This window comes from Pipistrellus kuhlii, unplaced genomic scaffold, assembly GCF_014108245.1.
Source record: "Pipistrellus kuhlii isolate mPipKuh1 unplaced genomic scaffold, mPipKuh1.p scaffold_m20_p_3, whole genome shotgun sequence".
NCBI lineage: Eukaryota > Metazoa > Chordata > Mammalia > Chiroptera > Vespertilionidae > Pipistrellus > Pipistrellus kuhlii.
In genome coordinates this window covers 47836384-47858656 of record NW_023425529.1, presented here as the reverse complement: position 1 = coordinate 47858656, position 22273 = coordinate 47836384, and the positions used below count along the sequence as shown (strand labels likewise).

At 52.3% G+C, this 22273-nt stretch overlaps 1 protein-coding gene across 11 annotated transcripts; it reads left to right on the top strand.

Annotated features, from left to right (window-relative positions):
* The first annotated feature begins 71 nt into the window (after window positions 1-71).
* Window positions 72-21759, top strand: SMARCC2 (SWI/SNF related, matrix associated, actin dependent regulator of chromatin subfamily c member 2). 11 transcript variants are annotated; one of them, XM_036457281.2, is made up of 30 exons: window positions 72-286; window positions 2319-2438; window positions 3070-3155; window positions 3803-3884; window positions 3980-4072; window positions 4894-4963; window positions 5189-5258; window positions 6496-6571; window positions 6721-6852; window positions 6958-7073; window positions 7362-7486; window positions 9646-9705; window positions 9852-9889; window positions 10144-10274; window positions 10548-10619; window positions 12441-12554; window positions 12982-13135; window positions 13813-13905; window positions 14179-14298; window positions 14393-14455; window positions 14765-15023; window positions 15493-15654; window positions 15889-15953; window positions 16169-16304; window positions 16381-16547; window positions 17509-17643; window positions 18790-19171; window positions 19496-19579; window positions 19856-19921; window positions 20415-21759. In XM_036457281.2, the coding sequence occupies exons 1-30, from the start codon at window positions 176-178 to the stop codon at window positions 20489-20491; spliced, it is 3459 nt and encodes a 1152-aa protein (XP_036313174.1). In that variant the 5' UTR covers window positions 72-175; the 3' UTR covers window positions 20492-21759. The 11 variants fall into 11 exon arrangements, with proteins under 11 accessions (XP_036313174.1, XP_036313175.1, XP_036313173.1 ...); XM_036457282.2 differs by having other exon boundaries at window positions 110-286; window positions 14182-14298; XM_036457280.2 differs by having other exon boundaries at window positions 110-286; window positions 15883-15953.
* Window positions 21760-22273: the final 514 nt, after the last annotated feature.

Sequence of the window (22273 nt, the reverse complement as noted above, 5' to 3'; positions counted from 1 at the left end):
GGGAGGGCCCCGCGCCCGCCCCGCGCCCGGCCGCCGGCAGGGGTCGCTGCGCGCGCCGGGCGGCAGGCGGCGGGCGGCGGCGGCCGCGGCGGCGGGAGGCGGGCGGAGGCGGCGGAGGAGGCGGGAGCTGCGCGGAGCGGGGCGGGCGGCGGCGGCGGGGCCCGAGCCCGAGAAGATGGCGGTGCGGAAGAAGGACGGCGGCCCCAACGTGAAGTACTACGAGGCCGCGGACACGGTGACCCAGTTCGACAACGTGCGGCTCTGGCTCGGCAAGAACTACAAGAAGGTACGCGGCCGGCGGCGCGGCCGGGGGCGGGACAAAGGGACCCCGCGGGCCCGCAGCGCCGGGCTCCGGCCCCCCTCCGGCGGCCGCGGCCCCGGGCCGCCCCGCGCGCCCTGCGGCCTCGGACCGCATCCGCCGCCGCCGCCGCTGCGCCCTCCGCCCCGTGATTCCCTCCTGCTCCGCGGGCCGCGGTGCCAGCGGCCCCCCGCCCGCTCTTTCCGGGGAGACGCGGGTCCCCGCCCCCTCCCCCGCGGGGTGCCCGCCTCAGCGCGCGCCGGAGCGCCCCCCGCACGGGGCCAGCGGCCCGGCCTCCCGGGCTTTGTGCGCGGCCGGAGCGGCGGCGAACAGCCCGGAGCAGGCCCTCCCGCTCCATCCGCCCGGACGAGGCCCCACCGGGAGGTCACCTGTCCCCCCGCCGCCCCCCGCCACGGGCGGCAGGACCCCCGGGGAGCCGCGGGGTTGGAGTTCCCGGGCAGCCACCCCTTCCTTCCCACGCCATGGCTCAGCCGCACAATGAAGCCGCCCGTCACCCGGCCTTGAATGGCCCGGGTTTGGGGTTCAGAGTCTAGGCCACACGCTTTATACCCCCACCCCCGCCCCTTTACCTGGAGAGGACAAGGTGCTGAACAAAGGGTGGACGGAGCCTCACCTGCCTCTCCCACGGAGCCTCTTCCTGGGGGTGTCTTTGTCTGCAGGCCTGTGGGAAGGAGCACCTAAACATATGGCTTTTCTCCAGAGACAGCCGGCCTGGCCTGCCTCCTCTCTGCGCCCAGAGAGGGGTCTGGCGGGGATCCCCGGTGCCTCCTGCCCGGCTTTGCAGCCTGTCAGAGTGTGAGGAGGGGTCGAGGAGAACGCCCCTCTCTCTGGTCCTGCTCAGGGCTCTGGGTCTGGGGTCCTGACAAACAGCTGCTGGGTCTGCGCCTGGTCTGCACCTCCTCCGCCTGGGGCTCTGGTTCCCAGGCTCCTACCTTTGACCTTTTGAAAGGGAGATCAATCTAGGGGCTTAGTTAACTCCACCCCCAGGGAGATGGACCGCCTGTGACCTGGCTCAGCTTTCCAGCTCTGAGCTCGTCCACACTTACCTTTTCCTTCAAGGATCTCTTTACGCCTCCCACGGAGAAGGAGCACTCCCCTCTGTGATTAGGGTTGAGGTTACGAGGGTCAAAAGGTAAAGAGAAAGTTAGCCTGCTGGCTCGGTTCTAAATGAGAACAGAAGGCGAGGATGCGAGGTAGCACAGCGTGGGGGTTTTTAGGAATGCCGGGGGATCCTTGTCTCCGCTCAGGTTTCCTCAGAAGAGACGAGGCAGTCTCGCTCTTTCCCACTAGGCTAGGTGGTGGCTGGTCCTTCCCATCTCGGAGGGCCTGCGAAGAGGACGTTTGTGCCCTGTTCCCGGCAGAAGCTAGCAGAATGCACTAACCCTCTCGGTCTGTTTGCCTACCTCTCTTTATTAAGCCACATGATACGGCGAGCCTTGGCCTTCCAGGCAGTTACCCCAAGAAATACACTGTTATCTCATTTAGAGCCTCAAAGTTGCTTCCCTGGCCTGAATTCAAGGGGTCTTCAGAATTTCACAACCTTCAGGGTAGAGATCCAATGTCAGGGTGCACCTGGGCTGGGGCAGCACAGTTGCAACTTCCTAGTGAGGGGTGTAGAGGGTCTGTCTCCCTTCTACCGTTTTTTTTTTGTTTTGTTTTTTTTGTTTTTTTAGTTGATTTTTTACAGAGAGGAAGAGAGAGGGATAGAGAGTTAGACGATGAGAGAGAATCATCCATCAGCTGCCTCCTACTGGGGATGTGCCCGCAACCAATGTACATGCCCTTGACCAGAATCGAACCTGGGACCTTTCGGTCCGCAGGCCTACGCTCTATCCACCGGTTTCGGCTCTGCCGTTTTCTTTATAGCAACTAGACATGTGGGGGGAGAACACACGATTTTCTCTGCCCCAGATGCTTCCAGAGCTCCTGGGAAAGAAATAGGGACGTGGTGGAGTTTATCTGGGGTCTATCTTTCTTTTCTTTCCCTCTCTCCCCCCAGTATATACAAGCCGAACCACCCACCAACAAGTCCCTGTCCAGCCTGGTTGTCCAGCTGCTACAATTTCAGGAAGAAGTTTTTGGCAAACATGTCAGCAACGCACCGCTCACTAAACTACCGGTGAGTGCAAAAGCCAGGGGATGGATCCTCCGAACTGGGGAAGGCGCTGTTGTGTTTTTTAGGGGGAGGGGTTTTTGTAAACTTCATAATTTTTTAAATTAGGGTAATGTTTTACCATCCCTACCCCTGGTCAGGACATTGATGCCGTGGCCTAGTCCTCAATTTACCATTTCCTTTGTCTTAGTAACATTTTGTGCAACAGGTTATTTCATAGTGTGTGAGCTCAGGGCATGAACCTCTCATGGCATAGTTGGAAGGGGATGAGATTTTGATTTGCACGGGCTTGTGTTCAAATCCTGGCTCTGTCACTTGGTGTCTCTGTGGCTTGGCCAAGCAATTCACACCCTTCGCATCTCGGTTCCTTCATCTCTACATACGATTAACATGACCACACTGTGGCCATTCGGTAATGGTCAGTGAAGTCACCCAGTAAGTGCTTGGCACAGAGTGGGCTTTGTGAATTTTTGCTTCTTTCTCTCCCCTCTTCTAGGCTCCATGACACAGTGGCACAGGGGGTAAAGAATTCCGGCTTTGAGAGGGAGATCATGTTAGCATGGGATTTTTGTGAAAGGATTATAGGAGAATTTAGGATGTAACGCTTACATGCTTCTTCCCTGTCTCAATTCTGTAGATCAAATGTTTCCTAGATTTCAAAGCAGGAGGCTCCCTGTGCCACATACTCGCAGCTGCCTACAAATTCAAGAGTGACCAGGGATGGTGAGACGCCCTCTCTTGATGCTTTTTATATGTTGTTCAGAGGGATTTTCCTGGGGTAGGTTTTTCCTCGGGGTCTTTCTGGGGTGGCAGAGCTTAAGTAGACATTTCGCTAGGTCAAAAATACGTCTGGGAGTCAGAGCCAAAATAGTCTCCAAGACTGAGTGTGTGTGTGTGTGTGTGTGCATCAGTGTGTTGTAGAGGAAAAGGGGTTCTTAGGTTGGCATTGCAAACTTTGTTTTGTCCTTTGGACTCAGTACAGAGTGAGTTAAGATCAGTAAACCCCAGATTCTAGGCAGTTTTGACAATAGCCTCCTAGTTACTGATGTTAAAAAGTCACGTACCCGCCCTAACTGGTTTGGCTTAGTGGATGGAGTGTCGGCCTGCAGACTGAAGGGTCCCAGGTTCGATTCTAGTCAAGGACGTGTACTTTGGTTGTGGGCACATCCCCAGAAGGAGGTGTGCAGAAGGCAGCTGATGGATTTTTCTCTCTCATGGACGTTTTTAACTGTCTGTCCCTCTCTCTGTCCCTTCCTCTCTGTAAAAAAAAAAATATCAATAAAAAATATATTAAATAAAAAAGTCACGTACCCTAACCTGATCCCCTGACCTCCGCTATACCACTCACTGGATTATTGCCTCTTCACAAGGCGGCGCTACGACTTCCAGAACCCATCACGCATGGACCGCAACGTGGAGATGTTCATGACCATCGAGAAGTCCTTGGTGCAGGTACTGGTCAGGACCCTGCCCCCTCATCTCCCTTCCCTCAGCAGAAATCCAACACTCCCCCGGAATCTCACTCCGCCTGCTTCTTCTCCCCACAGAATAATTGCCTGTCTCGACCAAACATTTTTCTGTGCCCCGAAATCGAACCCAAACTGCTAGGGAAATTAAAGGACATCATCAAGAGACACCAGGTGAGTTTTTGGAAACGCCATGACCCTTTCCTGATGTTCCCACTCATCAAACAGCCCAGAGGGGCCATGTCTTCTGCTGCAGAGCACGGTGACTCCACCTGCTTGGAAGACGGCTGGACTTGAGGCCTTGGGCCACTCTTTCTCTGTCCGCTCCTCCCACTTCCCAGTCTTGACAGGTTCGGGTCACTGTTCCTAGAGACTATCTTGGTCTGGGGAAAAGCTTTTCCTTCCACTGAACTAGAGAAGTGAAATCTTTACTCTTTGGAACTCTAGCTTAGCAAGCAGATGTCATTGCTAAAGACACACCGTCAACTTTATTTATTTATTTTTAAAATATATTTTATTGATTTTTTTACAGAGAGGAAGGGAGAGGGATAGAGAGCTAGAAACATCAATGAGAGAGAAACATTGACTAGTTGCCTCTTGCACATCCCCCTACTGGGGATGTGCCTGCAACCAATGTACATGCCCTTGACCGGAATCGAACCTGGGACCTTTCAGTCTGAAGACCAACGCTCTATCCACTGAGCCAAACCGGTTTTGGCTCACACCGTCAACTTTACAGTTCCGTGTGTAGGTTATTTATTCAGAGAGATTATCTGAAGCAGTTTTTAATTATTTGACTCTTCTCCATTATTAGCACAATCCCAGCTATTTCCCTCCGCCATTCAGCTAGTGTGTGCTTAGGAGAGAGGGCCACTCACTTTAGTATCGTTCTGAGCAAAATATGAAGGCAGATGTGGGGTTGAATCTCATTTGGGCTCATTCACACTGAGGGTGATTCAGAGGGGATGCATTTTCTCCTCCTTTGTGCCGTCCAGGGAACGGTCACCGAGGATAGGAACAGCGCGTCCCACGTTGTGCTTCCAGTCCCGGGGAACCTGGAGGAAGGTGAGACCAGCTTTCCCGGGCCCCTCCGTGATGGCGTGGACTAGGAGGTGGAGGACTGCTCAGATCCCATGCGGTGCCTGGGCTTCTCTCTCCTTTCCACCCTAAATCCTCCTACCGTCTTACATTCCCATTTACAGGTCCTGTGCTGCAGCAGGAGTTGTATACAGAGTTACTTTTTTGTACCCCATTAGCTTATGTCTCTCCCTGCTCTGTCTCTATCCCCAGAGGAATGGGTACGGCCAGTCATGAAGAGGGATAAGCAGGTTCTTCTGCACTGGGGCTATTACCCTGACAGGTGAGGATGGGCTTGGGGCAGGTATAAGCACAAGAACCAGGCTGAGAAGTGCTAGAACTTCTAGCAAAGCAGCAGGGAGTGATTTGGAAATGTGTGTATATATACATATTTTTTTTTTCTCTTCACTTTATTATCTTGAGGGGTTATTTTAGGGTTGTTGGTTTTTTTTTTAGGTTTGTTAATTTGTTCTCTCTTTTATTATGTGAATCCCCTATCTTGGGGGAGGTTGATTTTTATCAGGTCAGACTTAGGCTAAAAGAATTGGGGCTTTACATGTAAAATGGTTATTCCAGTATAATTTTGGATAAGAAAGTATTAGAAACAATCTAATTGTTTAATGGTGAGGAAATGTTTCAGCCAATTTATATATCTATTTAGTGGGCTATTATACAGCTTTTACTTATTTTTAAATATGTTTTTATTGATTTTTAGAGAGAGGAAGGGAGAGGGATACAGAGATAGAAACATCGATGAGAGAAACATCATGAATTGGCTGCTTCCTGCATGCTTCCCACTGGAAATTGAGCCCAACACCCGGGCACGTGCCCTGACTGGGAATCTAACCAGGGATCTCCTGGTTCATGAGTGGATACTCAACCACTGGCAGGACTATAAGCCTTTACATTTATAGAAATAACATGGATAATTTATTAAATGAATATTAACTGCAAAAAGTAGGATATAAAGTAACTCCAGTATCATTGCAATTAGGTTAAAACAAAATTGTACCAAAAAATGTTATTGGCCAAGCTGGCGTGGCTCAGTGGTTGGCCATCAACCTAGGAACCAAGAGGTCACGGTTCAATTCCTGGTCAGGACACATGCCCGGGAAGGCTCACCTCCTCCCTTCTCCCATGCAGGAGGCAGCCAATCGGCGATTCTCTCTCCCTCTTCCTTCCATTCTGAAATCAATAAAAAGATATATATATATATATATATATATATATATATATATATATATATACATACACTTTAAGTTTCTGGGGAAAAGCATCTACTGAATGTCACAGGTAGTTGTGTTAGGGTGATTCCTTTTTTATTTTTGAAATATTTTGTAATTGTTTCTATTACTTTATAAAGAAAAGATCCCAATATTAACTGGGGAAATAATTATACCAAAATAATAACCCAGCAACACAGTGCTTTTTATACGTGGAAAAGGTAAAAGATTTCCACTTTTCTTTTCCACAACTCTATCTGGCTGGTTCTCTGCTTCACGATGCGTTTCCCACGGCAGTTACGACACGTGGATCCCAGCCAGCGAAATTGAAGCGTCCGTGGAAGATGCTCCGACTCCCGAGAAGCCTAGGAAGGTGGGTGCTCTGTCCCGCACCGCCCCAGAGGAACGGTCACCACCGGCCACTCCGGAGGAGAAGCAGCGCCTGTGCCCTAGGCTTTCTGACGCCCCGGACAGAGCTTTGGCTTCGGGCTTCTCGTCAGCACCGTCTGCCTCTGTCCTCAGGTTCATGCGAAGTGGATCCTGGACACAGACACCTTCAACGAATGGATGAATGAGGAAGACTATGAAGTAAATGATGACAAAAACCCGGTCTCCCGCCGAAAGAAGATTTCAGCCAAGACATTGACAGACGAGGTGAGATTTCCTCTTCTTTCTTCTTGGAGTCACTAGCATACGTTTTGGAATAAGTCTTCACTGGGGATTATTGGCTCACATTTGTCCCAACTCCCCACCCTTCAGGTGAACAGCCCAGATTCAGATCGACGGGACAAGAAGGGGGGGAACTATAAGAAGAGGAAGCGCTCCCCCTCTCCTTCACCAACCCCAGAAGCTAAGAAGAAAAATGCCAAGAAAGGGTATGCCAGCCCCTCGCCTGCCCCCGCTTCACTGATCTCTCCAAACCTCCCCGTGACCACCCGACCCTACACCTCCTCCTCTTAAGCTGCCTAGCGGTTAGTTCCAGTCTCAGCCACGAGTAGACTCAAAGGGCTTTATCTCCAATGAAAACCTGGGTGATTGGTTTCTGTTTTTGCTCAGTTCTGCCCCTTGGGTTTCTCTCTTGCTTCCTGTCCCTTGAACTTTAACTTCCAGGGTCTCCTTCTCCAAGGTTGACTAGGTTCTCTTTCACGCCCCTTCCTTCCCAGTCCCTCCACACCTTACACCAAGTCCAAGCGTGGCCACAGAGAAGAGGAGCAGGAGGACCTAACAAAGGACATGGATGAGCCCTCCCCGGTCCCCAACGTGGAAGAGGTGACATTGCCCAAGACAGGTATGGGCTGGCTTAGCTCCCGGCCTGCCCCTGGCCCCTGCTCTCTCAAACCCCGAGTGGCCGATGTCCTAGGCCCAGTCACAGGTCTAGAGGTTCTTTCCATCACTATGGACCATCCTCTAACTTCACGTCCATAACTGCTAGTCAGTTGTGGACTGTGCTTTGTGCTTGACAGTAGTTGTCTCCATATTCTATTTTTTTGTTTTTTTTGTTGATCGATTTTAGAGAGAGAGAAACACCAGTTATTTTCCACTTACTTACACATTCATTATTTGATATAAATATATTTTTTATTGATTTTTTTTTTTTTTTTTTTTTTTTACAGAGAGGAAGGGAGAGGGATAAATAGTTAGAAACATTGATGAGAGAGAAACATCAACCAGCTGCCTCCTGCACACCCCCCACCAGGGATGTGCCTGCAACCAATATACATGCCCTTGACCGGAATTGAACCTGGGACCTTTCAGTCTGCAGGCCGATGTTCTACCCACTGAGCCAAACTGGTTTCGGCCACATTCATTATTTGATTCCTGTATGTGCCCTGACTAGGAATTGAATCCACACCCTTAGCATATCGGGTCGACACTTTAACCAACTGAGCAAACACCGTAAGTAAAATATATCTGAGCACAAATTACATACATGAACTGTTACACCGCTCCTTTTAGAACATTATAAAACACATGCAGACATTCTCTACGAATGGGAAAAGGGAAAGGACAAGATTAAAAGACAAATATAAAGAGAAGTTCTGATACTCTCTGGCTGAATTCTATTGGACCATCTTGTGCAGCCTGTGTGAGAACCTCACGTTGGAACACTGCTCTTCAGCACTGTTATAATCTGTGTTCTAGAGACTGGTCCCAGCCATATTTCAGGAGGGGAGAAGAGAGAGCCACGAGATAGGAGTTCTGGCTCCCAGCCCCTAATCGATGAGAGCAGCTCTCCTCTGTCCGTGTTTTCTCTTGAGCTTTTGTGTATGAATGCACAAAATGTCCTCTGCTTTCAAAAATATTTAAGATTTGGGGGAGGGTCGGTGAGTGGGAAGAGAGCAACCAAAGAGCTTGAATACATTTGTGCAGAACCCATGGACACAGACAATAGGGTGGTGAAGGCCTGGGGCGGGGGAGCAGGGGGGCTAAGAGAGGTCAATGGGAGGAAAAAGGGGGCCATACGGAATACTTTCAACAATAAAGATTTTTTTTAAAGCAAAGGAAAAAAAATATTTAAGACCATTTCTCTGTAGAGTGTTTTGGTCAGGCTCTGTCGCACTTTATTAAGAACTTACAGCCCTGGCGGATTTGGCTCAGTTGGTTGAGTGTTGTCTCATGCACTGAGAGGTCACCAGTTCAATTCCTTTTTGGGGCACATGCCCGGATTGGGAGCTTGATCCCCAGTTGATTTTGTGCTCTCACATTGATGTTTCTCTCTCCCTTCCTCTCTCTCTCTCTCTCTCTCAAATCAATAAAGACTTAAAAAAAGAAAAAGAAAGAAAGAACTTGCCGAAACCGGTTTGGCTCAGTGAATAGAGCATCAGCCTGTGGACTGAAAGGTCCCGGGTTCGATTCCGGTCAAGGGCATGTACCTTGGTTGTGGGCATATCCCCAGTAAGGGATGTGCAAGAGGCAGCTGATGGATGACTCTCTCTCATCGATGTTTCTAATGCTCTATCTCTCTCCTTTCCTTTCTGTACAAAATCAATAAAATATATTAAAAATAAATAAATAAATGTTTAAAAAAAAAAGGGGGGTGGGGGACTTACACATAGGTTGATATAAGGGTCTGAAAGACAAATGATATATGAATATCGATTGAGTAGAAAATGCTTCTCTAGCCGAAACCCTTCCTCTCTGTAAAAAAATCAATAAAATATTTTAAAAATAAAAATAAATAAATAAAACAATTACTTTAAAAAAAAAAAGAAAAGAAAAGAAAATGCTTCTCTATAGAAAAAACTTAAATGAATTTTTGGTTGGGAAGAGGGCAAAATGGCAAGTGAGTTTCCAAACCTAGACTGATTGTGGCTGAAGGAAGTTACTGCATTTTGTGATGAGAAGGAGAAAGTTTTTGGAGAAGATGAGATCTTTAGAACTTAGCAGCGGAGAGGTGAGGGCCTGGGCAGGCAGAACCTGTCTGATAAAATGACTCTCTTCCGGCAGTCAACACCAAGAAGGACTCGGAGTCAGCCCCCGTCAAAGGAGGCACCATGACTGACTTGGGTAAGACGGGAGCCTCGGGGCAGGGCAGTCAGCGCTGGTGCGGGGAGCAGCTGTCACTTCCCCCAGCCTGCCGGGCTTTTCAGGAAGTAGGACTCTCCTGGGCCCGTGGGAGGCTTCAGCCTTCTCTCTTGCTGTCTCTCTTCCAGATGAACAGGAGGATGAAAGCATGGAGACCACGGGCAAGGTGGAGCCAGTTTAGCGGGGCCCCACCTCTCTATGTGATTCTGATTTGTGATTATAAAGTTCCCTCTGCCCAGTCATTCCCCCCATGGACTGAGTCTACCTGTTGCTCAGAACTGACCTTTTCCAGTCCTGGGGCCCGTTACTGTTCATCCCCACACCCGTCTTCAGTGCCCACATTCCTGGGGTGTGGGAGAAGCAGGGGGCGCTAGGGGCAAGATGAGAATGCTGAGTGTCCAGCAGCCTCCATGTTCATAGGATGAGGATGAAAACAGCACGGGGAACAAGGGGGAGCAGACCAAGAACCCAGACCTGCATGAGGACAATGTGACTGAGCAGACCCACCACATCATCATCCCCAGCTATGCAGCCTGGTTTGATTATAACAGGTATTGTGGCTCCGGCTTCTCACTAAACCCCTTTCTCCCTGCCTCCTGGGGTCAGCATGTTCCTTCTCCCGCCGCTAAATAATTTATTTCTTCCTCAGTCAGCTAGATCGGGGTACACTTCCCATTTCAGGGGAGCCCTGGGAGGAGGTTCTCCCCAAGCATCTGATTCCTTCCTGCTGCCTCCAGCTGTTTGCCTGCCTCACCTTCCAGGCTTTTATCTTTGGGGCTCCATCGCTCCACTCGTGCCTTCTGAACGCCTGGCTTCTCTTGCAGTGTCCACGCCATTGAGCGGCGGGCTCTCCCCGAGTTCTTCAACGGCAAGAACAAGTCCAAGACCCCAGAAATGTAAGGACACCTCGGCTCATGGATCTCTTTCTCTCTCCCTGTCCCCATTCGCTCCTCCTGGTCCAGCAACATCCCGTTTAGCAACCATTTCTTGAGTTCTTCTGTGAGCCAGGCACCTGTGCAGGCTCACCAAGACATGATCACTACCCCAGCCCCGCTGTGACCACACAACATGCGTTCTGGGATTTGCCCTGTGGCCATCAGCCTGCTCTTCTGTGCAGAACAACCACCTGCTCCAGTTCCTCCGTTTCTTTTAACCCACAGTGACTGATGTGCACAATGCAAATCTCCCTAGCATAGCTTCGACTAAAATGTCAGTGGCTATTACCAGGCTGGTCCCTAAGAGTAGATTTTGATAGACACATGAGAGGGAAAACTATTAAGACCCACGTCTGTGAATTGAGGGATGGAGAAGGCTTTCTGGAGAGAAGTGTTAGGTCAGGTGTGGGCTTGGGGCTCAGAAGTCCTCCCCTCCTTAGGGGTGTTGCCTTCGGCCAAACTTGCTTGGCTTTGGCTGAGACTTGGCAGGCCTCTCTGGTTAGAGATGCTCCAGGATCGCTGTCAGGATGAGATGGTGAGCCTGCGTGCCGAGCCACGGTTCCTGAGCGCCCAGCGGGCTGGCTTTCCATCGTTCCTCTGCTTCCCCAGGGGCGTCTGCCCTCCTGCGGCCGGGCAGCTCCTCCTCTTCTGAGGCGTTGGCGTGTGGAGGAGCTCGCTCGCTCCGGGAGAATGGGACCAGGGACGGGTGACCAATATGATTGGCAGGCAGGGTCGGAACGAACTGTTCCACACTTTGTGCTCTTTCTTTTTTTATTAATAGTTTTATTTTATTTTTATCTGGGGAGAAACCACTCACCTGGAAGAGAGAAGCATAGATTTTTAGATCTGGAAGAAAGCTTGTAAGTTGCATAGTTCTCGTCATCTTAAAAACTTAACAACCTTGAGGCCTGTCAGGGTGCTGTGACGGCAGAGGAAGGCACAAAGCTGTGTTTTGGTGGTGAAGACGTATTTGAAATCACGGATCCTCACTCACACTGCACTTTCGGCATAAAAGAGTAAATGATGGTGATTGCCTACCTTTACTGAGAGCTTACTGTCCCCCAGGCACATCCTACAGACGCTGACTCACTTAATCTCCACATCAGCTTTAGAGGAAGGTTATTACCATCTCCACGTTACTGAAAGGAAACTGAGGTTTAGAGAGGCTAAGTTACCTGCTTAAAGTCAGACAGGTAGTAAGTAGTAAAACCGAGATCTGAATCCTTTGTCTGGGTGTGGTCTCAGACTTTACACTATCTATACAACAGCGATCTATCATTTTTCAGGCTGTACTAGACCTTCACAGACCTTTCTAAGCTTCCGCAGACACTTCACTTTATAGATGGGGAAACTGAGAGGCAAAAATGTAAGTGTCTTGCCGGAGGCCATCAGGGTAGAACTGGGATTTTAGCTTTTCCGCATTCAAAACATACTCTTTTCTGACTAGTAGGGTACGTGGATTTGGACCTCCCTCTAGCCTATGCATTTTGAAATAAGGACTTCTTGTTTTACCTTTTGATTCCTTATTGAAAAGTTGGGTGAATCACCTTCAAGGACAGCCAAGGACATAATTTATTTCACTAAAACCCCATCAAGGAAAATGCCAGCTCTGCTTGAGCCCTGGCGCCTAGCACATGGCAGCCCCACGCTGTTGACTGAGTCAAATTGTCAACTGCTTTTATCTTGGTCCCACAGAAGGAGTCATTAGCTCCTTTACCACTTTCCTACCCTTCAGCCGGCAACAGACATTCATTTTTCTACCTCATTGTTCTCTCTCCTAAGCTACCTGGCCTATCGAAACTTCATGATTGACACTTACCGGCTGAACCCCCAAGAGTATCTCACCTCTACCGCCTGCCGCAGGAACCTGGCAGGGGATGTCTGTGCCATCATGAGGTGGGTTTTGCAGCTGAGAGGAAGGAGTATGTCAGGATGTCCGCCCACAGGTATCTATCTCTTGGCAGAAATAGAGATGCTAGCAAGGAACATAGGGGAATGAGCAGGAAAAACACCTCTAGGGAGGGGTGAGGTGAGGTTCAGGTTGGGGGGTGACTTGAGGGAATGGCAGTGGTACCCCGAGAAGTGTGGAAGAAGGGAAAGAGCCCCGTTCCGGTTTTACTGGCTGTCCCGGAGGAGACGCTGAGCAGGTGGATGAGTATGAAGCCAGGTCCTGACTGGAGGTGGTGGGAGGAGAGGAGATGTCCCAGGAAGGAGAATGAGCAGAACAAAGGGCGGGAGAGGGGGCTTTAGGCCCCCTCTGCCCTCAGCTCTCCTCATGCAGCTTTCTGGCTGCCCGTGACCCCGTTTCTGTCTCTCCTCCCAGGGTCCATGCCTTCCTAGAGCAGTGGGGTCTTATAAACTACCAGGTGGATGCTGAGAGCCGTCCGACCCCAATGGGACCCCCGCCCACCTCGCACTTCCACGTCTTAGCGGACACGCCCTCGGGGCTGGTGCCTCTGCAGCCCAAGACCCCACAGGTAGGGTGAGGGGCTGTAGGGACGGGTGGGGTATGTGTGTGTGTAAAACTGGGCTTCTTTGGACTTTTCTTTTTCCGGTTTTTAGGGCGATGGTTCAGGAGTGTTTTGAGGCTTCTTCCTTTTCCATGGGATGCACAGGGCGGCAGGAATCAGCCCCAGGTGTTTAGCCACCTCTCTCAGCTCGTACCTAAGCCTGCGGGGACTTGCTGAGGGAGAAGAGATGCTCCTTGTCCTCAAGGAGCAGACAGACTAATGTAGGGGACGGAACAGATAGAGAAAAAAGGCTTAAAATTCAGCTGCATGAAATTTTTTTAGCTTTGTCATGCTTCCAACATTTTTTCATTTTTGACTCATAATTATTATCACTTCCATTTTTCCACTGCCATTTCATACATTACAAAAATTAAGAGGAGAAAGGTTATGTGGCTTGCCCAAGGTCACTGAGTACTAAATCTAGAACTAGAACCTACTTGTCCAGCTCCTAAGAAAATCTGTAGAGACATATGTGAACACAAGTGGATATCGTGCCAACTACAGCCTGATTAGCCATTAAGGGAACACGGAGCAGCGGCGTGAATGCCCAGAGCTGCGGACCACCCAGGACTCGGTCCCGAGGCCTCTAGGGCCTCGGCCTGGTGCTCCCTGCCCAGCCTCCGACGTCAAGCTCTGTCCCCCAGGGCCGCCAGGTGGACGCTGACACCAAGGCTGGGCGCAAGGGCAAAGAGCTGGACGACCTGGTGCCAGAGACCGCTAAGGGCAAGCCAGAGCTGGTAGGTGGGGCGCAGGCCCTGCTGGGCTTCTTACTTGCCCCTTTATTTGGGGGCCCCTGCCCGGGAAGGAGAGAGGAGAACAGAGGAGCTGCAGCAGTGAGGGAGGGAGCCCCGCCCAGGGGTGTCCCTGACTTTGGGGAGAAAGCTCCTTCTGCCTGTTTCTATCTGTCTCTCTGTCTCTCTGTCTCTGTCTCTCTGTCTCTGTCTTTCTCTCTCTGCCCCTGGCTCCTGATGGTCATTTGTACTCACCTCTTTCTCTCCCTCCACAAATAGCAGACCTCTGCTTCCCAGCAAATGCTCAACTTCCCTGACAAAGGCAAAGAGAAACCAACAGACATGCAGAACTTTGGGCTACGCACAGACATGTACACAAAGAAGAACGTCCCCTGCAAGGTACGGACATGGACGTGCGGGGCGGCTCAGGGCCTGGGCGCCCTCACTCCCCAGAGGTCACGGCCCTCTGGCTGACCCCCTCTGTTCCCCGCAGAGCAAAGCTGCAGCCAGCGCCACGCGAGAGTGGACGGAGCAGGAGACCCTGCTGCTGCTGGAGGTAATTGGGGCGAGGAACAGAGGCCTGGCCGCAGACGTGGCCGGTGCCAGCGCACTCTGAGCGGGCCGCGTGGTCTTGCCCTCAGTCTCTCCTTCTTGATGCCTGTCGCGCCCGCCCTAGGCAACAGCTCCAGGCCAGAGATCTGGGCCACGTCCTTTCTTAGTGCTACTTGGAAGTTCCTTTTGGACCCCGCAGAGCACACAAATACCACAAACAGAGCTTTGAAGCCAGCTCTCCTTACATGGGGGGAGTTGATCTTCAAGGAAAGTGGCTAAGTAAGCGGAGTTGTGTCTCCACCACCACCACCAGGCTCTGGAGATGTACAAAGACGACTGGAACAAAGTGTCTGAGCATGTGGGCAGCCGCACGCAGGACGAGTGCATCTTGCATTTTCTTCGTCTTCCCATTGAAGACCCGTACCTGGAGGACTCGGAGGCCTCCCTGGGCCCCCTGGCCTACCAGCCCATCCCTTTCAGCCAGTCAGGCAACCCTGTCATGAGCACTGTCGCCTTCCTGGCCTCCGTCGTCGACCCTCGAGTCGCCTCTGCAGCTGCAAAGTCGGCTCTAGGTAATGTGGAGGGTTCCTGGCCTTCTCGGTTTGGTTTTTGTTTTGTTTGTTTGTTTAAATATGTTTTTATTGATTTTAGAGAGGAAAAGAGCGGGAGAGAGAGATAGAATCATCAATGATGAGAGAGAATCAGTGATCGGCTGCCTCCTTCACACCCTCAACTGGGGATTGAGCCCACAACCGGGCATGTACCCTGACCAGGAATTGAACCCTGACCTCCTGGTTTATAAGTTGACGCTCAACCACTGAGCCACACCAACTGGGCTTAGTTTTCCTCTGAAGGACTAGTAACTCAGACTTTGAGACCCTCTCAAGCATGGCTGCCTTATTGGCCTTGTCTTCTGCTGGCATCAGCTCAGGCGCTGGTCTGGCTCCATGCTGGTCTGGATGGAGAGACGGGATTTCACCGGGGTGGCCAGTACTGCCTGCCCGCCCCCACTCCCATCCTCATCCTCTCTGGGTCTTGCAGAGGAGTTCTCTAAAATGAAGGAAGAGGTACCCACGGCCTTGGTGGAGGCCCATGTTCGGAAAGTGGAGGAAGCAGCCAAAGTGACAGGCAGGGCGGACCCAGCCTTCGGTCTGGAAAGCAGTGGCATTGCCGGAACCACCTCTGATGAGCCTGAGCGGACTGGTAAGGCTGCCACGTTCCCAGCTCTCCCCAGTGCCATCCCTGCTTCGGCTGGCCTCGGCACAAGATGAATGGGAGATCGGTGGGGGCTTAATTTCCCCAGGACTTTACCTTAGGGACTATGGCTCCCTGTGGATCCTCTCACTGAGCTCTTGGCTGGGAGAGGGGGCTGCGGGAAAGTGCTGTGTAGACAGACTCTGTATCAGCCCTTCCCATTTCCTCTTCCCACCCGCCCAGAGGAGAGTGGGACTGACGAGGCGCGGGCGGAGGGCCAGGCCGCCGAGGAGAAGAAGGAGCCCAAGGTATAGCTGGATTGGCCTGGGCTGGGGAGCTGGGGGTGGGGTGGCAGCATGGGGATGGGGAGCTGGCTTAGTCCAGCTCAGGCAAGAGATGGCCAGGCTTCTCCTGGAGCCAGACTACCTCCCAAGTGAGAGGTGTGAGTTCATTTCCCAGCCCAGACCCCGTGTGAGAGCCAGGCACCCTGGTACCCTCTGCGAATCTTTCCCTGGCGCTTCAGGAACCCCGAGAAGGAGTTGGGGCTGTGGAGGAAGAAGCAAAAGAGAAGACTAGCGAGGCTCCCAAGAAGGACGAAGAGAAAGGGAAAGAAGGCGACAGCGAGAAGGAGTCAGAGAAGAGTGAGGGGGACCCCGCGGGTGAGCCTCGCAGCAGGTGGTGAAGTACCGGAGGGAGAGGGGAGGCCTAGGACTAACAGCCCTGTTCCCGGCCCAGCTGACCCTGAGAAGGACAAGGAGCCAAAGGAGGGGCAGGAGGAAGTGCTGAAGGAAGTGGTGGAGTCGGAGGGGGAAAGGAAGACCAAGGTGGAGAGGGACATCGGCGAGGGCAATCTCTCCACCGCTGCCGCTGCCGCGCTGGCTGCCGCCGCCGTGAAGGCCAAGGTGAGGGCCCAGAGCCCAGCGGAGAGGCCCCTCTCTGACCTCACTTCACCTGGAGGAGCCCTTCCTGTCCTTGAATAACGCTGACCACTTCCTCTTTCTTTTGACCCTAAGAGGGAGGGTTGGTCATCACTGGTCTAAGATTTTTTAAGCTTTGATTATTTGATTAGAGTCCCAGTGGGGTCCATTGGCCTGACCCGCGCGCCCTCTTGCAATCCGGGACTCCTCGGGGGATGCCGGACTGCCAGTTATGGCCTGATCCCTGTAGGCCAGGCCGAGAGACCCCACTGTACACAGTGCATGAACCTGTGCACTGGACCTCTAATATGCATATAAGACCTTTGGTTTAATTTCTTCCTGCACTCCCCCCGCCCCCTTCCCTCTGAGATTCATCAGGCTGATCCATGTTTCCATGCTTATGCATTGAGCATCTGCCCCTGGTGGCCATTGCATGTCATAGCTACTTGTCAAATAGTCAAATGGTTGCTTAGGTTTTTATATATTGAGATTATTTGACCTTGTCTTATCTTTTGCCACACTTCACTTCATTTTTCTTCATGTTCTTTTAAAAATATCAAGCCTGTTTTACTCTCCAGGCTGTGACCACAGCAAGTTGTTTCTTAAAACCTGCCACTTTGCTGAAACCGATTTGGCTCAGTGGATAGAACGTCGGCCTGCGGACTGAAAGGTCCCAGGTTCGATTCTGGTCAAGGGCATGTTCCTTGGTTGTGGGCACATCCCCAGTAGGAGGAGTAAAAGAGGCAGCTGATCGATGATTCTCTCTCATTGATGTTTCTAACTCTCTATCCCTCTCCTTTCCTCTCTGTAAAAAATCAATAAATAAAATATATTAAATATATTAAAAAAAACCCACAAAAAAACAAACAAACTGCCATCTTTCTCTGTCCCGGAGTGTCTTCCACTGGGTCTTCCCACTGACGTGCCTCCCACCCTCCTTCCCTAGCACCTGGCTGCTGTTGAGGAGAGGAAAATCAAGTCTCTGGTGGCCCTGCTCGTGGAGACCCAGATGAAAAAGTTGGAGATCAAGCTCCGGCACTTTGAGGAGCTGGAGACGATCATGGACCGGGAGCGGGAAGCTGTGAGTAACGCTCCCTAGGGGCCAGCAGGGCCCGGGGCCCCATCTTGATGCTGAGTTGTGCCTCCGTTGAGGATGGGGCAGCGGGGAGTGGAGAGTGGCAGAGCAGAAAGCCTGAGGTGGACAGGGCTCCGAAGCCAGGGGGCGAGCCGGCCCAGGCAGGAAGGACAGGTGCCCACAGTGGAGCCCGGAGGCCGGGTGCCCACAGTGTCTGCTCCTCCCGGGGCAGACGTCCTCGATGTTGTTGATCAGCATCGCCAGGTCCTTGGACGGAGCTTGGCCCATAGTAAACTCTCAGTGAGTATTTACTGAGGGATTAAACCAATGTAAGGCATGATGAGAGGGTAGAGGCTTCGGATCCAGGAGATGGACTGGAAAAGGGGATGGGATAGGTAAGCTATGGACCTCTTTGTCCTTGAGAAGTCGTAAAAAGAAAGAGAAGAGCCAGCCTGTTGGTCATTGGCTAGAGCATCGGTCCTGGGTTCAGTTCTAGTCAAGGGCCTAGGCCTGGGTTGCTGGCCCAGTCCACAGGAGGCAGTCAATCAGTGATTGTCTCTCATCATTGATGTTTCTCTCTCTCCCTCTCGCTTTCTCTCTGAAATAAATAAAAATATTTTAAAAAGAAAAAAAGAGAAGACAGGGACCCTGCCCTCAGAGAATTTACAGTTTAATTAGAGTCATCAAATATATATGGTATGGAGTCATCAAAAAACAGTTAATGCTTAAAGTACCTGACAAATTCAGATTAAGAGATTTCAAGTCAAGTATAGAGGCGATAACAGAATCAGGGCCAAAAGCTCAGAGGCTAGTGAATTGATCTGAGATGGCTCCCTAAGGGTTTTTAGCTAATTTTTAAGGAAGAAAAGAACATGAACTGTCAGGAGGACTGGAAAGGTTTTCCAAATTAATGACAAGTGCAAAGCTCTGGAGCTGAAACCAGCCAGGGCTGCCCCCCAGATTAACCCCGGGGCAGTGAGGAGCTGTGCGGCAGGGAGAGGATGGGGCAGGGAGGGGTGCTGGAGCCCTGACTGAGATTTGATGTGGAGAACCACTGAATGGAAGGCTGGCTTTGTCAGAATATAAAGCAGGGAAGGTGCGTGCTTTGGGATCTTCTGAGCACGGGTGACAGTACTCAATTGGCACCGGCAGCTGGAGTATCAGAGGCAGCAGCTCCTGGCCGACAGGCAAGCCTTCCACATGGAGCAGCTGAAGTATGCGGAGATGAGGGCTCGGCAGCAGCACTTCCAGCAGATGCACCAGCAGCAGCAGCAGCCACCACCGGCCCTGCCCCCGGGCTCCCAGCCCATCCCACCTACAGGCGCCGCCGGGCCACCCACAGTCCATGGCTTGGCCATGGCTCCGGCCTCTGTGGCCCCTGCTCCTGCTAGCAGCGGGGTCCCTCCTGGAAGCTTGGGCCCCTCGGAACAGATTGGGCAGACAGGGCCAACTGCGGGGCCACAGCAGCAGCAACCAGGAGGAGCCCCCCAACCTGGGGCAGTCCCACCAGGGGTACCACCCCCTGGACCCCATGGTAAGTGACGGCTTCTTGAACTCTTGCTGACCAGGATCCAGGTGAAGGTTCCAGGGCCCCTTGGAGGGGACACGTGGCAGAACTGGAGATAGAATTGGCCTCGGTTTCTTCTGCTGGGCCCACCTCTGCCATATCCCTAAGCCGGCAGGGAGCTTCCCCCAAACCCAGATCCTTGGAATTTTACTCCAAGGATTTGCCGCTAATTCTAGTGTCAGGAAAAGGGAAGGTGGTGCCTAGGACTGGCTAGATTATCCTCCCTCTAAAAGTGAGTTGATGAGTGAGGTTTTGTCTCTAATCATCTGGTTCTCTCTTCTCGATTCCCAGGCCCCTCACCGTTCCCCAACCAACAAACTCCTCCCTCAATGATGCCAGGGGCAGTGCCAGGCGGCGGGCACCCAGGCGTGGCGGGTAATGCTCCTTTGGGTTTGCCTTTTGGCATGCCGCCTCCTCCTCCTCCTGCTCCATCCATCATCCCATTTGGTAGCCTAGCCGACTCCATCAGTATTAACCTTCCCCCTCCTCCTAACCTGCATGGGCATCACCACCATCTCCCGTTCGCCCCGGGCACTCTCCCCCCACCTAACCTGCCTGTGTCCATGGCGAACCCTCTACATCCTAACCTGCCGGCGACCACCACCATGCCATCTTCCTTGCCTCTCGGGCCGGGGCTCGGATCCGCCGCAGCCCAGAGCCCTGCCATTGTGGCAGCTGTTCAGGGCAACCTCCTGCCCAGTGCCAGCCCACTGCCAGGTGAGAAGGGGCCTGGAGGGGAGAGGGTGCGGGGAGGGTCCACCCGGGGAGGAGGGCCGGGAAGGGCTCGGGGCCTCTCGGAGCGCTCTGGTAAAACTGGCACACAGGAGGAAGGGCTGTCCTCCGCCACCCGCCGGGCGGCTGCGCCTCTGGCATGACGGGGCCTTTCACTGGTGGGTCGTGGAGGAGCCTTGGCACAGAGCACCTCAGCTGTGACCTTGAAAGCAGCTCTCTGACTGCATGATGATTGGCACCCCCTTTGCTTGTCCCCTTCATGCTCAGATGCCCCTTGAGGGTTCCCTTGGGGCAGGAGGTGATTTCAGGTCTGTCACTTTGCCCAGTGTGAGGTGGGAGAGGTTGTTGGGAAAGAGAGTTGTAAATTGTGGGTACCTCATTCATCTACCCACCCATTGCACGCCTTGCCCGGTTCTGTTTGTCCGTGGTGCCCTCCCTCCTGCTCATCCTCGCTGATTCATCTTCCCTTTCTCCACAGACGCAGGCACCCCCCTGCCTCCAGACCCCACAGCCCCCAGCCCAGGCACGGTCACCCCTGTGCCGCCTCCACAGTGAGGAGCCAGCAGACATCTCTCCCTCACCCCCATCAAGGTTCCAGGAACAGCCCTCCCCCACCACGGGGACTTCCCCAGCTGGAGAGCTCGTCACTACGTAAGGAAAGCACTTCCTGCCCCTCCACAGCCCCCACCAAGGCCCCTGTCAGGGGCTTGCTTTTTTATATCGGATTATCAAGGACTTCTGTGTAAAGGATCTTTCTAATGTCTGGGAGGAAGGATAGGATGGGGATGTGCCCTCACAGGAAGGACTGGGGGAAGGTATTTATACAAGGTTCTAATTAATCACTTTGGAGGGTACACCCCCTCAAAAAGAAAGCATTTTTTTATGGATGAAAAAAATTAAGCCCTTTTAAAGGAAAGAGATTTTTTTTTTCAAGCTGCATTGGAGCTCCCTCCCCCATTAAAAAAAAAAAATCCAACTTTTACATTTCTCGGAGGAGGGAGGTGACCATTTTAGGAAAGGATAATTAACATTCTGGAGGGAGCTCTGGGGATAAAATAGGATGCAGAACCTGTCTCCTCAGCCCCTCGGTAGTAACTAAGTCAACTCAGAACCCCCTCAGCCACCCACCCCGTTTGTCCCTGCTAACCTCGCCCGCTGCTTCCGCAGTATTGCTGTTTTAGGCCACCCCAGCTCCGCCAATGACCCGTTTCCCTCTCAATGTCAGTTTTTGTGTTTTTAAGTCAGCGATGTAGTTGTCAGCGTATGTGTATTTGGTGGGGAAACCTATTTTTGGAGATTCCTGTGGCAGATACAGAGGAAGGCAGGGCATTGGGGCTCTCCTTCCTCCTGGCTTTCTCAGTGGACTCCCGGAAGACCTGGAGAGGGCAGCTAGAAGATGGAAAGTTTTGAAAACCTGAGATTTTCAAAAAGCACTTAAGCACTCTTTCTTACGACTCAGTGAATCATCCCCATCACCTCTTCCCTCCTCTACCAAGACCATCAGAGCCTTGACTGGTGGCTAGGGTTTCCCTGGGGTTTGGAGACAGTAGGGGTAGGGATGCCCAACCTCGGTTAGTGCTGGCCCCAGCTGGCAGCTCAGCTCAGCTCCCCAGATCCCAGTGCCTCACATACCAGCTCTCCCCTTCACCCTCCGTGTGCAGGCAGATGTGACTCCAGGCTCCCCACCGGCCCCCAGCCCCGCCCACCAGGCCCTTTGTTCCCATGTTTCTTCTCTGCATCTTGGCACCTTCCTTCTGTTCAAAAGGTTTCTGTAAATTCTCTTTTTTTCTTTCTTTTTCTTTTTTATAAATTAATTTGCTTTCGGTTTTATCTTGTGGATGCTGTGTGTTCTCTGACCTGTGGCTGTCAGCAGTGGGGTCGGGCTGGGGCATCATTGCTGGAGTTCTTCCCGGGGCGTCGGCTCACTCAGGCCGGAGAGGCGCTGGGCCTCCCGCAGCCAGAGGCAGCGCAGCTGTCAGGCTGTGCACTGAGAGGCTCTCACCTGCCCCCAGAATAGCTGTTTAAGGCTTGGAAGGACATCCTCAACCAGGAGACCTTGTTTATTTACCTTTCAGAAGTAGTGGTTTCATTTCTTCCCTTATTAGGCAGGGAGAAGGCGGTCACCTCGCTCCTTCTGTTATTGGCCCCTAGCCCTGCTGGGTGAAGGCTCTGGCAGTGCCAGTGTGGTCTGGCGTTAGCTCCAATAAACAGTCTGCAGTGCTGGGGGGGTCAGCGCTGGATTTAGGGAGCTGGAGTGCTAGGTGAGGACTCGGTCTGAAGTGCCTGGAACAAAGCCGGCCAGCCGTGGCCCTAGAGATTTATGTCTTTCCTCATCCC